This window comes from Bombus pascuorum, chromosome 2 (assembly GCF_905332965.1).
Source record: "Bombus pascuorum chromosome 2, iyBomPasc1.1, whole genome shotgun sequence".
NCBI classification, from domain to species: domain Eukaryota; kingdom Metazoa; phylum Arthropoda; class Insecta; order Hymenoptera; family Apidae; genus Bombus; species Bombus pascuorum.
This window is the reverse complement of record NC_083489.1, coordinates 6,242,631-6,259,308: the sequence shown is the minus strand read 5'-3', so window position 1 is coordinate 6,259,308 and position 16,678 is coordinate 6,242,631. Positions and strand designations below refer to the sequence as shown.

At 36.6% G+C, this 16,678-nt stretch overlaps 1 protein-coding gene across 1 annotated transcript in view; it reads left to right on the top strand.

The window, feature by feature from the left end:
* The first annotated feature begins 1,931 nt into the window (after nt 1-1,931).
* LOC132916289 (protein cortex-like) overlaps nt 1,932-16,678 on the top strand; it is a 257,789-nt gene continuing 243,042 nt past the window's right edge. Inside the window, exon 1 of the mRNA XM_060976167.1 lies at nt 1,932-2,563. Within this exon, the coding sequence (XP_060832150.1) occupies nt 2,414-2,563 (150 nt within the window). The 5' untranslated portion in view covers nt 1,932-2,413. The remainder of the gene's footprint in view (nt 2,564-16,678) is intronic.

Genomic DNA, 16,678 nt, shown 5'->3' with positions numbered 1-16,678 from the left:
TTTCTATACATACAGCATATTATCAAATGTAACATTAAATGGATTAATACAATAAAGTATTTGCTGAAAATCGACAGTCTGTCGTGCTATTTATTTCTTGAAAAGCCCCCTATATTTTCATAAACATCGCTACTCATAATCAGTGATTATAATTTTTCTTTGATACTTTTAATACCTCTGATATAAATTATCTATTAATAATATAATAATACTTACAATTTTTTTATTAGTATTCTTTTACTCATTCGTTACATTATTTAAATATTGAAATATTTAACTATTTAAAAAGTATTAAGTAGTTAAGCTCTTGGTTCTCTAAACACGTTGAAAATATTGTATCTTTTACAATATATTAAAACGCTCGGTTTTTTTTCTAAAGGAAGTAATTTTTCTCTAGAAGCTGTCAATTTGCATATATATTGGAATTTAATTGCCTAATTCATAACGATATTTATATATTTTTTTGTTTGATTATTTGTTTTTAGGAGAAAGCACTTGCAAAGAAGTATATGTATTCATTCCTTTAAATCTTACAAAATTTAATATTTTACTCGTATCGTGTTATCTGAGAAAAATTCGAATATGTATGTTTCTATGTTTATTGTATCATGAAATACATGTCATATCTTGCACTATGCTTTCGCAAATTTGTACTAAAAAATGGGAGTAATTGGTATTTATATACTAGTACCCATTTGCGCGGGAAATATCATTGGTAGTTCATTAAGTTACTACTATTTAATGCAACTTTTATAGAGTTACTAACCAACTAAAAAATCAGTAGTTTCTAACAAACTTCTCGTGTGTATCCTGTTCAATTAACGTTCTTTAACGTGTTCGCATCTTCCTGCAATGCTATTCTGAATCATTCGAGAATTTTAAGATATTAATAAGAAATTAAAGGTTCGAGCCTCATAAACGTTTAGGTTTACGCATGATTTGCATCCGAAAGATTTCATTACATTAACATGCATTTGAAACCGAGCATTTCTTAGAGTCTGTTGAAGCAATAAAACACCATTTAACACGTTCACTGCTTACGTTCCTGATTCAAGTTGGTGCGTACTTTTACGACTTACAATATGGGAATAATATCGACTTAGACACAGGAGGCAAATTATCAGGTCATACCCATAACTAATGTCTTCTCTTATTTTGCACTTTGAATTTCCAGTTAAAATTTACAACCAGCAATTAGAAAGATTGTAAAATTGATATCTACAAGAAAAGTCAATGCTAATGAGTAATGAATGAGAAAGGAATTTTATTTTATTACGAGCGTCAGATAAACTAAAGAGAATGTGTAATTGAAAATTATTACTCCATCCACTTTATTTCTTAGTTAAGTTTATCGTTAGCACGTATAAATTATCGATTCGTTCGATTATTACAAAACCCTATAAAAAAAAGTTAAGGCTTCAATGATTTTTTAAAAAACTAGTGGTTTATGGAAAAAATGGAACAAAGTGTTAGGAATGTGTTAATTATTACAAATATGTTCCTATTAATAAATTTAATATTTCATTTTAATATTTTTTTTATTAATTTATCAATACATTATATCAATGTAATCTTTTTAATTGATAAGTCCTATTTTCGAATATTTAACAGTTACATACATACATAAATATTACTTATAGAATAATTTATAAAAAGACCACATAATTAAAAAACAGTTTGTAACAATTCATATAAATACATATATAAACTCTTGCGATATAAAAACAGAATAAAGATTTTCTATAGAAATTATTTCTTATCCTCTATTATTGTAGGAAATATTTGATTTCACTCCGAGATAAAACGAAGGTATAAACAGACGTCGAAAATAATCGTAATTTCTTATGGATCGTCGAATACGTTATATATGTTTACATTTTCAAATACGCGCGACCTTGCACGTAACGTCCACGAATGTTGTCAAATTCTATTCAGTCGAACGTTGTCTGCGCGTGGTTCGGTATGCGATATTTCTCTCCGCTTTCGAACAAATTTTACGACGTAGCAAGATTTCTGTTTAACTCTAACGATTATATAATTAAGTATTTAGCGATACGTTGTTTTATATCTCAAGTTTAAACAGTGATTCGCTATCGAACGATAAAATATCATTAATTGTAAAATCGGTACATATTTGCAAGGTTCCTTGTGTTCAGTTGTGGCTAATTTCAGTTGGTAACACTTGATCAGTTCGATTTGTCGTCGCGAAGTTGCTTCTTCGAATGTTTATCGAATAGTATATTAGAGTTTGTTGAAAGATTCGTTCGTCGTGTTTCGTACGAGATACATAGTTATTTGACAGTAAGACAGTTTTCTCGGGAATTTATAGTGATTTTCATAGTGATTGTTGTACGTGTTTTCTATCATTTCGCGCACGTTTTTTTTGGAAAGTGTACGCGTACGATTATTCTATATGAACAAAGATTCGCGATCGTTCAAAATGCGAAGGATGTTATTGGACCTTCGGAACCATCTTGATCAAGAGAATGAAAATATCGATGCGACTCCACGGCGCAGAAGCTACGTTAGATTCCCGCGAGTACGGTTGCTAGACTTCAAACCGGTGAGTCATATCTTTGATATTTTTCTGTTATGTTTGATTCAATCGTTGCAAAGATTATCCTAATTCTACTTTCTACCGGATCTAGGGTATCCAAATGACATTAAACTTTAGAATGTAAAATAATTAACTCCGTGAAATATATTATGTACATATATATAAAATAGATGATCAATTTTTTACTATTAATTAGTATATCTATCTTTTAATTTAAATGACTATTGTTTATTAAATATACGATTAATATTTAGTATAGATTTATAAATAAGGTAATTGGGATACCTTTTTTATCTACTTACGTTCTTCATTTTAACAATCTTAAAATGTGATAGCCAATAGGAATTACTGTATAATATTCAATTTGACACTTCAATCGTTCGTTAAATAAATAAGTTAACGAGTATCGTGAATAAAGGAACTGTAGTTGAGTGACTTAAAAATTCTTTAAAAATTCAGTTCTTAAAATACTGAAAATAATTACATCTTGTTTATATATTGTACAATCGTTGAAACTAATATATTTTATTGGAAATGAAATTAACCTGATTCTTTACTTCAAACACAAAACCCGATATTTAATATTTGTTGCACATTAAATATACATTGCATCTTGGGCGAATATATCCAAGTTTGGATTTTGAACTAGAGCTATGTGGAGTAACAGTTTGCTGTTTTGATTGTATTCTCGTAACGTAGACAAGCGTTGGACATTTTTGGGATTTCGAAGGGCATTGCATTTGTGAAAACAAGGCACATGCCGCATAGAAACCCCAACCCTGCCTCAACGAAATCCAAAACGATCTCGTACAGTTTCGTCTCCACATCTGAAATCAAATTGCATTTTTATTTTCACGAGACATATCTTATCGCTGTGTAAGAACAATATACAACGTCGAATTGATACTGCGTGTAAAACAAAGCATTATTAGAGTGCGAATATCGTAGGAAACATAAATTTTTATTTTATTTGGTAGGTGATAAAATTTCCAAGTAATAAAATAGAATATTTACTGCCGATCGTAATAGCAGCTGTAAAAGATAAAAGATCGATACTAACATTCATCTGTGATTTACTGTCAAATCAAGTAAGCATGTAGAAATGTTGCAACTTCAAATGTGAAATCTCACGAGTGGCTTTCAGTATTCTACCGGGTTAGGCTTTGTGCGGACGAGCGGTTTGCGACGAATTTTCGAGGCAGCTCTTGGAAAACCATGGAAATACATATCGCGCCATTTCATGGAAACTGACACAAATTGAAAAACGCTATTTTCGAATTATCGTTATAAAAATGTTGCAGGGACGCTCCTCGGCCAATTATGTAAATCTTATTCATTTATCTTCATATTGTGGCCGATAGAGGACAGTTATGTCGCTTTTACTGATTTATGTGGCACTGTGCGGTATCCTTCAATTGTTCCTCGTAATCGCGAGTTGTGTTTTGACTCGAGAACTAAAATGAAAGAAAAAGAACACTCGAGCCTATTCTTTCATGAATTTGGTTTGATTACGTTCAAAAGTAGTCTAATATTTGAAAAATAAATATATAATAATATTATATATATAATATTAAGTAATATTTTAATAATATTATTTTAATAAATAATATTTTATATATTATATATATATTTGAAAAGTCTAATATTTGAAAAATAACTTTAGCGTAAATTCGTATAACAAAACATGCATATTATTTTTTAGCGGTTTTAATTTTTTAATACTTTTAAGTGACAAGGCAACAACAAGGTTAAGCTTTTCCAAGTTTCCTACCTTACACTACTTAGAATTGAATAAATATAAAACATTCTCCACAGTACCGAATCTAGTAAATTCCATTTTTGTGCAGTTTTTATTACTACATGGAGCTATTAAAAATATTGTAGATGTTCCAAGGCACTGAAAATCGTACTTAAAATACGATGAAATATCCCACGCGCAGAATTAAAAAACAAACTTTTTCAACATAAAATATTCGAGGCTTTAAAGTCTTCTCGCGAGACATCATACTTTTAACGAATATTGAACACGATATGCTGAATAGAGGCGTTCTATGATATTCTTTGCGATATTTACTTCCGGCACTAAATATTATTGATGCATCGATAGCGCGGAAGATCCTCGGTTACGACGGGATGTTTTGTTCGTTGCCTGATTCGCAGCATCTAGCTATAACGCCATTAACATTGATTTATTGCGATTTTACGCTTTTCTCTTCGTCGACACCTCGGGCATTTGCGAGAATCTTCGCACTTTACAGTCCTTCTTTCTTTGTGTTTTGTATACTGACTGTATCTTGAATCGATCGACATTCTCCTACCACCTTTTGCTTCGGAAAGTATCACGTATCATAGATACGTAACTTTATTGCGAAGAAATTCTGGATTAGATATTATCGCGATTATAGCAGTATCCTTGGAATTTTTATTAAATATTCGAGATAAATTTTTCACCTTTTATATTAATTTCTATATTATTTATATTTCTACAGTATGTTAAAAAATCTTCTAATATCAGCCCAATTCTTCACAAACTTGCGTTGAATAAAGCAATAAAGTAAATATATAAAGAGAAGATCGAACAATCGAAGACGGTTTAATGTCTATTGGAAATTAAATCTAATGGAAATATAATCAACGCTTTTTACGATATTAGTTGTTTGTATATAAACATATTACTATAATTTGTCGTGTTACGTTGGTTATTTGCATTATTTATTCACATTTGTATTATTCTTGTATGTTACTAACTAATTATTTAATCTATCTTGAATTTGAATATCATCACGCAGAATATTTTCTTTTTGCGACTTAAAGTAAGAAGTTAACTTGGAACATCATTTTTATCTTGACCGGTGTTGGCGAACATTTGCCTCTAAATTATTTGATCTTCTTTTAAATCACGCAATAAATCAAAAATAATAAATAATAATAAACCATCACAATATACACAACGATATAGTTTACTTACCGCAATATCAATTATTATTAAGTGAATATATTTCTGTACATTATTACGATTTAGTGATTGCCAGTTTCAAACTAATTTAGAACCAAATCGATTAAAAGTTCAATATCAGACGCACGATATGTTACAAAAGCAATATCTTCCACAAATCACATTCAATTTCCACTTCCTCGGGCCTCTGGTATAGAAGCCTTTCAACTTCTATTGGCCAAGTTCTAAGCTCGCTACGAGATCACCCTGTATATATCTCTCTGCACGGAGCGAAGCTTAAAAGGGCGTGCTGCGCTATATTAACAGCAATATACTGCGTCCCACTGCACTGTAATGATTTCTTCGAGTTCTATAGACCATGAGATTTACTGTGCCCGGCAGCACTGCATCGTACAATGATACGACTTCGTTCCCCTACGTAATACCGTTTCTATCCGGACGAGAGTTTCTTTTCGTCCAGGGTAGGAGTTGCACGCTCGGCGTGGGACAGTTTCGACTTGTCACTTTCTGCTCTGTCGATCAGTCTGACAAGTAATCAATCGTTCGTAGAAAGATAACTTGCATGACTGACTGTTAGGGAAACGTTGAAACGTACAAGTGGTAAATAGGCGTGAAGTTCTGCTCTTGGATTATTAAAATTAATTATGTCAGCCGAAAGTCAACATTTTCTTATTATATATCTCATTTCTCGACTTCTTGGGTTTGTCGTGACCAATCAAGTTGTAATAAGTTCGAACAATTTTTAATATTTCAGTCTTTTCGCGTGGGATAAATATCAAATCACCATCACAAGTAATTTCGTACTTCTGTACATGTACATATGTAATTTTAAAGCACTGCGAAGTGGAACCTCGTGTCTATTAATCATGTTTTTTAACGAATAACATATCATTAGCAGTTTTCAGTAACTTCTCAATTTTTCTCTTGGAAGACCTGTACGATTTCCGTGCAAAATACTTGGTTATATAAAATATTATTAAAATTCGGTTTCTTTAAATCCAATTCAAGGTGGTTATTAAACGTGTCGATTCGTTTAATACAGAGAGGAGTGGTAAAATTGTAATAGGCGATATATTAAAATCACTGTGAGTACAAGTATAGAAATAGCGTACACTGATCGCAATCGTCGCTCGCTCGAAACAATTCAACTCCTCTACTCGTTAATTACTCTACTATTGAACTGTCCTAAACAGCATGTTCGTCTATTTATAACAGCAGTTGTTATTATAAAAAATTCAAATGTAACTCCTGTTGACGATTACAAATAACGGCAATAATGTTTTGTCTGTAGCTCGTTTTCTTTTGAACCTAGAAAATCAAAACAACTTTAGTATTCCGAGGCACAATAATATGAGTCTTTCCCGATTCAAATTTTCCGTTGACTCATGTGCAGCTAAAACGAATTGTAGAGTCTTATATTGCTCAAGATACATAAAAGTAAATCTAGAGACAGATAGGGTAATCATTCACAATTAGCATGCAGATTTATCAAATATTATTTTCCTGCAACTATGCATTATTAGGATACAACAAATTTCTTTTCCAATTGAAAGGTGAATACTTTATCTTGTTCTTTAATATTTCCCACAAATATTGGGTTGGCAACTAAGTGATCGCGGATTTTGTCATTAGGTGGTATTGATAAAATCCGCAATCACTTAGTTGTCAACCCATAGATCTTTTGTTTCAAATTTTCTCAGAACAGTATTACGAAATTTGCGTTTACGAAACTTCGTAAAATCAATTAAAATCAATCATTGCAATCACTCACGTGTTCCTTTATTCATACCTTAGCCATTTTTATTACGCACAGTCGATCCTGTCCCCTGCATATCTTCGTTCGTGGCTTTTCATCGCAAAGACCGCCGAAGTAGTGTTCTTTCTAAGACTGACGATGACAGTGGAGATATACGTTTCCGTTAAACAATAGCGGTTTGGTCGAAGAGAATAATCCAGACGGTAGGACGATATCGGCATACCTTCTCGTATTGTCGACCTGTAAAATTAACATCTTATCTCGAAAATGTATAATAGCAGTTGAAAGCGCCGTGGCGCCCCGTAACTCTTCATTGACACATTGCGAATTTGCAGGATGTCGAAATATATATATACTTCTAATGACACCACTACAGTGTTTCATTTTCGTCACGTATATTTCTCTGAACGACGTTCGAAGCTTTCGTAAGGTGCTTTTTTCCACCGAAGAGCACTCGAAACTTTCGTGCAAGCTGTTTCTTTATTATCCATTTCCTCGGTGGTTATTTTACAAGCAGTATGATTTGCAAACGTCGTTATCATCGTATCATATATCTTGGTTAAAAGCAGACCGCGTAGAAAAAGATGCTGTATCTCCGCATACAGATGAAGTTCTTGTGGACTCTGTTTGAAATTCACATCCTGCCAACCGCGCTACGTGTTATTATAGAGTCGGCGATAATTCCGTATTAACAGCTAGAAATTTTTCGCAGTTTTACGAGGTCGGCTCCTTTATGGAATTACGTTCAGACTTCCATGGGCTATTAAGGTCCTTGCTATAATAGGCATGTTACGGAAATTTTTTCGGTAGACACCGCAATAATAGTTGACTTTCATTGTGTTACGTATACGTACGCGGAGTTTCATCGATTCGTTGCTAGGAAAAGCAGTTGGTTTAGTACCCTTTGGAGGTTGCTACGTTATTACTCGTTTTAACGTCGACGAGTCTCTAAAACGCAGACGCACCATTTATGTGATTAACATTTTTCTTTACACTTCGGCGTATGTAAATTACGCGTTTTAATATCGTTTAATTTTTAACACATTCGCTTTATGTAAATCAACCGTGTATTTTTAAGTTATGTACGTGGCGGTGTTTATGAATATCCGGGTGCTTTGGTTGACTTGTAATAACGGTATAAGAATCGTACTAAGGTGAACAAATTAATGATGACAATTAGTAATTAGAAGCGTCACTTACTTACTACGTTTCTTGTGCAATCTATCTAGGCTATACGAATGTAAATATAGAAAATCTGAAGGTTATTGATTGATTTCAATTCACATGAAATCATATCGACTTTAAAAGTATTAGATATAGGGTATGCCATTAGTTTTCTTCACATGAATTTTTCATCTGTAATTAAAGAGGCTTACAGTGACCACAAAAAGCATTTGCACATATCCCCGTTTTTCAGTGAAGAGTCTCTTGTTTTTATCAGATTTTACATTTCATTTTTATAGCAGATATCAACTTTATTTGATACCATGAAAACCCCATTACATGACATGTAATATACTTGGATCAAATTAATTAATATGTAAATGCTATCATAAATACAATGATGATGTACGAATACTTTTATAGCCACTGTACATCTTTGCACCCTAATAGATTATTCCTCTTTTTAACTATATTTCGTTAAAGTATACCCTACCAACCATTGAATAATATTAATATCAGAGATTCAACAAAATTGTACTTATCATATTTTTTCTCCGTAATGTTCGTGTAATTTCCCATTACATCTCCTTAGACGTCTATAGATACTAGTTTCATATTAGCTTAGGATTCCTACGCGGTAGTCGAAAGACTTGGTCGACGGTTGGGCGTGTGCACTCGGTGCAGGTCGAGGACAAGAAGAACGAAGAAGAAGAAGAAGAAGGTGCGAGAATGGATCTTCGTCCTCGTATATTTCTACGCGGTGCATAAATGCGCGCGTGCATTTAAATAAGGTCGTATCTCTGCCAGATGTTAATAAATTCGTATTCGTGGCTGTATAACGTAAGCTATGCGTTTCGATAAGCGAAAAGGGGAATACTCGAGGCAGCACAGCAATTGTAATTATTATAGCTCGATTTCATACGTCTCTGGTATTACGACTAGATACGGAATATTCGTTATTTGCAGTAAAATCTGGTTGGAATTTTAGTTAGTTCACTGATTAAAAATTCTATCGTTTGACCCTGTCTGAATTTGATTTAAGACGATCATTGAGATTCCACGGAGAACGAGAATCTTGTTTTTATTAGGTAGTTAAATCTCTTGATAGCTTTGTGTTACGATCACAATGTGCTGTTGAAGAATCGTTGAAGTTAATCATATTTTGTAGTAAATTTGATAATAGCTTGAGAATGCATATATTTGCATATATTTTTGTTGAAAGATGTTTAAGCGTTAAAGTTGAGCATTTTTTTGAAAATATCGTTGCGTTTATACAATTTGTTTGGTAACGTATTAAAGTATCTTAGATGTAACATATCGCATTTACGTTTTAGTTATTTATGATTAGTTATGATCAATCATGTATTTTTATAGAATCGAAATGCAACGTTATTTGCATTACTATTTAAAATTCTTAAAAAGTTCGCATAAGAATCTGGTTCAATTGATAAGAATCAGTAGTTTTCGCTTGATCAAGGTCGGTTATCTTTATAGCGTTTGCAATATTATTTTCTTTGAATAGATAGCTATTCGATAAGTTGAATCTGTACTTGGAAAGAAACGTAAATTTTTTATTATACATCCAATATGTATGAATATATTAAAGCTGGATGATCGATTTCCTGCACCGATTTACAAATTTACGAAATCGCGATATAAATCTCCAACTGTAACAGTAAGTATACAGTACATTTTTACTGAAATGCAATTTTAATATGACCAGTTAATAATCATTGAGGATAAATTTAAAGACACACATGTATAGAAGAAGAATTTGTAACATTTGGAAATTTTTCAGAAGTTAGGTAAGTCTACAAGTATCAATGTTAGTGCGTTCAAGAAACACGACAAAGTTTTGATAAATAAAGTAAAACAAGCTCAAACTGTTTTCACCTACGAGTAGCCTTAAAAGCCACGCGAGAATTTACTCTTTTTCTCGCCAATTTTAGTTCTTCTTTCCCACGTCCTGTTCGTTCGTTTCGCGAACAAGCTCCGATACCCCTTTTCATCGCCACTCTATCCCACGTTCGTTTGCATTCATTTCCACTCGATCTCTCCGATCTCCAATATATTCCGCGAGTGTTTTACGATCATCCCGTTCGAACGGCTTTTAGTAACAATTTGTCGAACACGAAGAACCGACGCGACGCTTGCTTTGCATCGAACTCGGTATTCGGCTTTCGTATCCTGGCCGCGGGAGGACGATTAAATTTGTATGCCCGTTAAAACACAATGCTTGTTGCATGGTCGTCAGTGGGACCTAAAAAAGTCCTTCTGCATAGCATCGTTCGGATCGGCAACAAGAATAGTACCCGGTTCGCGAAGAGCAGCTTACTCGAGCGATACAGCATATGCTGGAACATCGGTCGCATAGCGGGTGGTTGCCGACTAACTAGAGCACTTAAGAATCCTCTCGACCGATCTCATGCTGCACGAAGAAAGGTAAGCAGCGTCAAATAAATTTTCGAGCAGGCCAATTTGCCTTTTGGATACAAAAGATATTCCGCGAAGGAAATGTTCGTTCGCGATAATAAACGATCATCGGCTCGTCAGGAAGTATTTAATATTCGGATACCGCTAGCTCCAATGATTTCACGCCTTGTGCTGTCTCGGTTTTCCATTTAATAATCGTTAACACCGTGTATTGCAATAATTTCAGGCGTTTCGTGTTCAGATCGCTGTCGCTTTTTCCGCGAACGTCGCCAGCCAAGGTTCGCTGCGAATTATTACGAACCGATACCGATCTAGAATAATCTACCGGTACAGCAACCGGTCGATATTAATGTTATTAGAAAGACGATAAATATGTAAGGAATATGACAGACTTGTAATTAACTTACTCACACGTTGGTCGTGTCGTGACGCCTCCCGGGAGCCACTTAAAATTCCAAGCTTCTGTAACACGCATCGACGCTATGTTAGGTATCCCGAACGCCCGCCGTATCACGATGATTAAATCGACCGTCGATTACTTCTTCTTTTTTTTTTCTACTTTACGTTGCATCGATCTTGACAGCTTCGCCGTGATGAATAAGGCCATTGTGCGCCGTCCTCCGTTCCCGGTCAACACTTTCTTAAATCGATTTTCATTAACTACGTTAAAAGCTTGCATGTAAATCGATACGCCATACCTTTGCGAGTCCTTCTCTCGTGGTATTCCATTAAGCATTAATGGGCCGATTTAAAGGACGTAAATCACCAAACTTAACGAGTCACGTTCTTGGACGGTTACAGTTTCACAAAGAAAAAAGGATCAACGGAATAAAAATGTGCTTGCCACGAAATCTTGTCTGTTTTCGCCGATGAGGCAATAAAAAGCCACCCGCGGCGCGAGTTCACGTGCAATTAGTTTAACGGTCTCGAAACTCTATGTTCGACACGACGCGATGTTACTTTATTTGGTAAAAATAAGCTGACGATTCATCGTCGAAACTGCGCGGTTATGCACTCGTTTATTGCTGCGCGCGCTGAGGATTACTTGGGACTTAGCAGGCCAGTAGGATTCATACACAGCCACCACAGGACCACTAAGGCCCAAATCACCCTCAGCTTTTACTGGTCCCTTTGCACGGCGCAACGCCCAAAACTGGACTGGCGGAGTCGGAGCTCGTCGTTTCATCGTATTTGTATTGTTACCCTCCTTGTATTTGTCAGCGTTCCTCTGTAACGAAAAGTATTAAGCAGTTTAGTGGTGAATAATTTCTCTGTAGTCGTTGGAGATCGTAAACGATATACATATGTTAGTGTCCTTTAACCATTATGGTAGAACGTCGGCGCTTCTTACAAGTCGTTTCACGTTTGCATTTTTAACCTAATGTGTTCTTTCGGTCGTTTCAATCCGTCTTATTGTACTTTTCTGTCGCTAACAAATTTCTTATGTTGGAAGATTATTCAAACGCGATTCAAACACGAGAAGTCGAGAACTACAACAGGGTCACAGCTACGTGCGATCTCAATTTTGCATTTTAATATTTAGCCTATGTATATGAATATTTTCGATTCAAAAAATCTTTGAAAACGGCAGGAAATATCTTACAAAATACAGTAATGCAAAATGTATTGGCACGGATCCTTATTTTCCAATAAAGTGTTTTCTCATAAAGTTTTATATTTCGTTTTCGTAGCATCACATTTTTGTACTCGTATGAAACTAAATGATACGAAGTTTGATATATTTGGACCTAATTGATCGCTACTTTAATGCCCCAGCGAATATAACGGTATGCAAATACTTTCTGTAGCGACTGTATATCATAGAATATCAAAAAATTGTCCAATTGAGATCCTTCGTGACGACGATGCAAATGAATGAAACAGTGTGAGTTATTCAAGAACGTCAGCAAATATTTCAGAGAATAGATTATATCGTACAATGTCAGAACGTAATCCAATTGAAGTTGTTTTCGACGAGGGAAATCTAAGAATCGCGTGCTTCTAATAAAACGAGCAATCGATCGAATGCTACGAAATTCTATTACACAACGAAACAGCAAACCGACAGACGTTACTCTACCATTTGCATCTGCCCCACGGTATTAGCAAGTACGGTAGTGTAATCTACCGATTTAACCTCGATGCACTGCAATCTGACTGAAAGTACGAGCACAGGCCTATATTCGAACAAATGTAAATTAACGTTGAGTCAGTTTCGCGAACAACTCCTTTCTTCCGCGCGTATATATCATCGAAATGCCGCGTAATTATAATGTCACCAGTTGGCTGCCAGCGCCATTATTTATTACATTATACGCTATAAGTAATAACTGACCGACCACCGGCGTGTCTGTCTTATAACACGGCAAAAGCGTTATTCACAGAGCTGTCTATGTCCGTACGATTTACAGATACAACGATTCGACAACTTGTCTAAAACGAGTTCACGTAGGTACTAGCTGATATTTATACGAGCTAACGGAAATTCGCGTGTTCAGCAAGAACGGACCTATTATAATTCACCCTAACCCATTTTGCGTGCCGGCTAACTTTTTGCGAAAAGTACGAGCACCGTGTTCCACGGTGCAAGCGCTCGGAAGGATCTTGTCCTCTAAACAGATTACAGAGATACGTACGATTCGATTCGTTACGAGTAGTCCGTTGCACATGGTGTGCAAGAGACAGGTAATGGTAGATTTCGGGGGGCGTTTCTTCGTTACGCTGAAAACGTATCTCGACTTGGGAATTACCATTTGCGCAATCTGTGTTCGTGGACCATTTAGCACCTCGTGGGATTCGTGGCTCGTACATACCGGTCGATCCAGCGATCGTCGAATTAATAATCGGTTCTTTTCGTTACCAGTCGAGCAACGATCTCTCTCGAACGTGTTTTCAGAGCTAGCTGTGTGCCCTGTCATTGACACTTTCCTCGCTGTTGCAACTACTCGGCTAGATCGTGCATTGCCACTTCGTCGGGCAATTAATCCGAGAGCTCGGTTTAATCTCACCGCTCTCGAGCTGTTATTTATTGTTACTCGTGCTCGATAAGAGCGTCTCGAGCCGTGCACCCGTGCACTTCATCGGCGCATATCTCGCGACTATTATCGAGCTGGTTAATTAGATCTTTCGCGATTGCTTGGATTCCATTGCCGCTTGCTGTTTCGTTGCTTCGCTTTCGTCATGGATCGTGGTGCACCGCGTCCCTATCGATAGATCGCGCTGAAAGGAGAATAAAAGTAACCGAGCCGGGGATTGCTTTTCTCGTAAAAACTACATTATGTATTTCACTTTTATTTTAGTAGTCTATCTTATAATCGAGATTCGTCTCAGGGAAGGGGAACAATTCGGTTTACGCGAAAATGACGCAATCCGTGCAGAATGAGATCGATTCAGGTACAGGTAGGAAGAAAGGGTGCTGCTACAGATCGTATTAAACGTGCTCGTTGTACGAGACATTCCTCGGATCAACCACCTTTTCTTGCACCCTTCTCCTTCTCCGGACGCAACAACCGAGAAGTAAGTAGGAATACGGGGTGATTTAAGTGGTCGAGTTGGACAGTAAGCACATAGCAAATGAACATCGTGCGAGCTAAGGTGCCGTGCTAGACGCCATAGCGAAAACGGGATCCACGGAGGTAGAGCAAGCTCGTTGCACGAGGGGAAAACATCCTGACTAGCTTATTAACGAGATTCAGACAAGTAGTAACCCCCACCATCAGCTGAATTGTAATCGGGTTTCTGAACGTGTGCAACCCTTGGTATATTTGAGCCAGGCTCGATGCTTTCTTTGTTGCAACATGGTAGAAAAGACAGCGTGGGTAACTGAAATCGTAGAAAATAATATTTCGATGTGTGCACACGGCACATTAGTAAAAAACCATTGGATCTTTTATGTGGGAATCTCGACGGTTCGAGCGTTTGCGCTTTTTGTCGGATCTTTTTCGAGTCTCCCTTTCTTAATGCCTTGAGTCTCATTCACACTTGCTTTGCATTTCATTCGATCTTCTTAATGCTGTTTGAACTTGCTGCGCTTGTTCATATCGATTCCTTTCATCTTCAAAGTTTCTTGCTGCAACGTTGAACATCATTCAGAAGAAGAAATTGCAACACGAGGTATGATTACGAAGCTCGAACGTAAAACAAGATTGTTGTTTCGAATTTTGCTGGACGAATTCTCAATTTTCTTGGTAGTAGAATCTCTGCTTGATGTTTAATTTCCATTTTTCATCACGTCGGAGATTCCTGATCGCGATTAGTTTAATCGCAAAACGTGACTATCGTGGATTAAACGCGCATACGCGTGATATGTGTACCCGCGTAGAAGATACAGATCGGAAAGAGGAAAAAGACGTGCGCAACCTCTGCCGTAAACTCCAATCATGAATCAGGCTTAGGCGTTTTATGCTTTGTACGATTGTCATGCTACCAGGCTAGCCACGTTTATCGAGCAATAGATTCACATTTACTGTGTCGAGTCACGGCTCATTCGTAATTAGTTGCGAAGCAACGAGACTAATTGGGAATCGTTAAAATCCGATGGCGGTCAGGTTGTGGCGCATGTACCGGAAATTACTCTTTGGCAAATGACCGAGGCCTCCGGGCAAATTCATTTCGCCGTTTCATCTGCTTCTGTCTTGGATATCTCATCCTGGAATTCGCTGAAATTTTTCTCGTGAATGCGCACCTTGTTAACAATTCTACCCCTAAATGAACCGTATAATTTCTATACATCTCACGAAACAAGCTTCGTGAATGAAAATTTCAGACCTTTCTTTCGTTATTCAAATATCCACATGCCAGTTTGATGTTGGAAAATTTTTATATCTTTCGCTTCTTTCAAGTTGATGGATTTCAAGCTGACTTTCCATTGAAAATTGTACGTATTTCGATAAGAAACCTTGGTATTATGATTGTTTTCTGGCCGAAGCCGCTACTATATCCGAATGATTCAGCGAGAAGGATGTATCTAACGTTAACGATCCTCGATCGTGGCTACGCAAGCTCGCGAGGTTGTAGCGCAACTTAGCTTTCGGTCTGACTAAAAAATGCCGCGAACGACAGTCCCTCGAGCCTTCGCATAAATCCAGCCGTTATCCAAATCAAATCTCCAGCCGAGCGAGGAACTCACTTATTCCTCACCTGAGTTTTATCTGCCGGATCGAGCATTATACTCGACCGGCTAACGCCCGGGAACCAGGGAGAAAGAGAAACAGAAAGAAAAGGGAAAAACAGAAGGAAAGAAAGAGAGGGGAAGAGATGGTTTATCGAAAGCCCGGGGCGCTCTCTCAGACATTCCGGAAATTAACAATTATGATGCTGCTTACTATCATTACGCGTTAAATATCATGGAAGCAGCCTCTAAAACTTAATGACGCCATATGGCATCGGGCAGCAGGAAAATCTTGAAGACGTTCAACGGAAGAACGAAGGAACGCTCGATTCGAGTACGGTGCAATGCATACAGACTGTAATTAATGTATTATAGTAATGAGCAGTTCACGTGCTAGAAGCAGTTGTAATTTAGGGATCCAAGGGTGCGAATCTCAGCGTTGCGCTGGTCGAGATTTCAACCTTTTTCCTTCGTTCCTCCATCTTTTCCTTCTGCTCGTACATGTACAAGTATATCTATATGTATATATATGCGTGTGTATTATACACGTGTATTATACGCGTGCACTGGTATTTCACCTTCGAAGAAGTGGCGTAGTCCGTGGTCCGCGGACTTCCGGCACACTCGTTAGATCGTGGTGTACATAAAATCGCAGTGGATGAGTAGGTGCCTCCGTTGAAACACTTCTGGCGTCCAGCTACG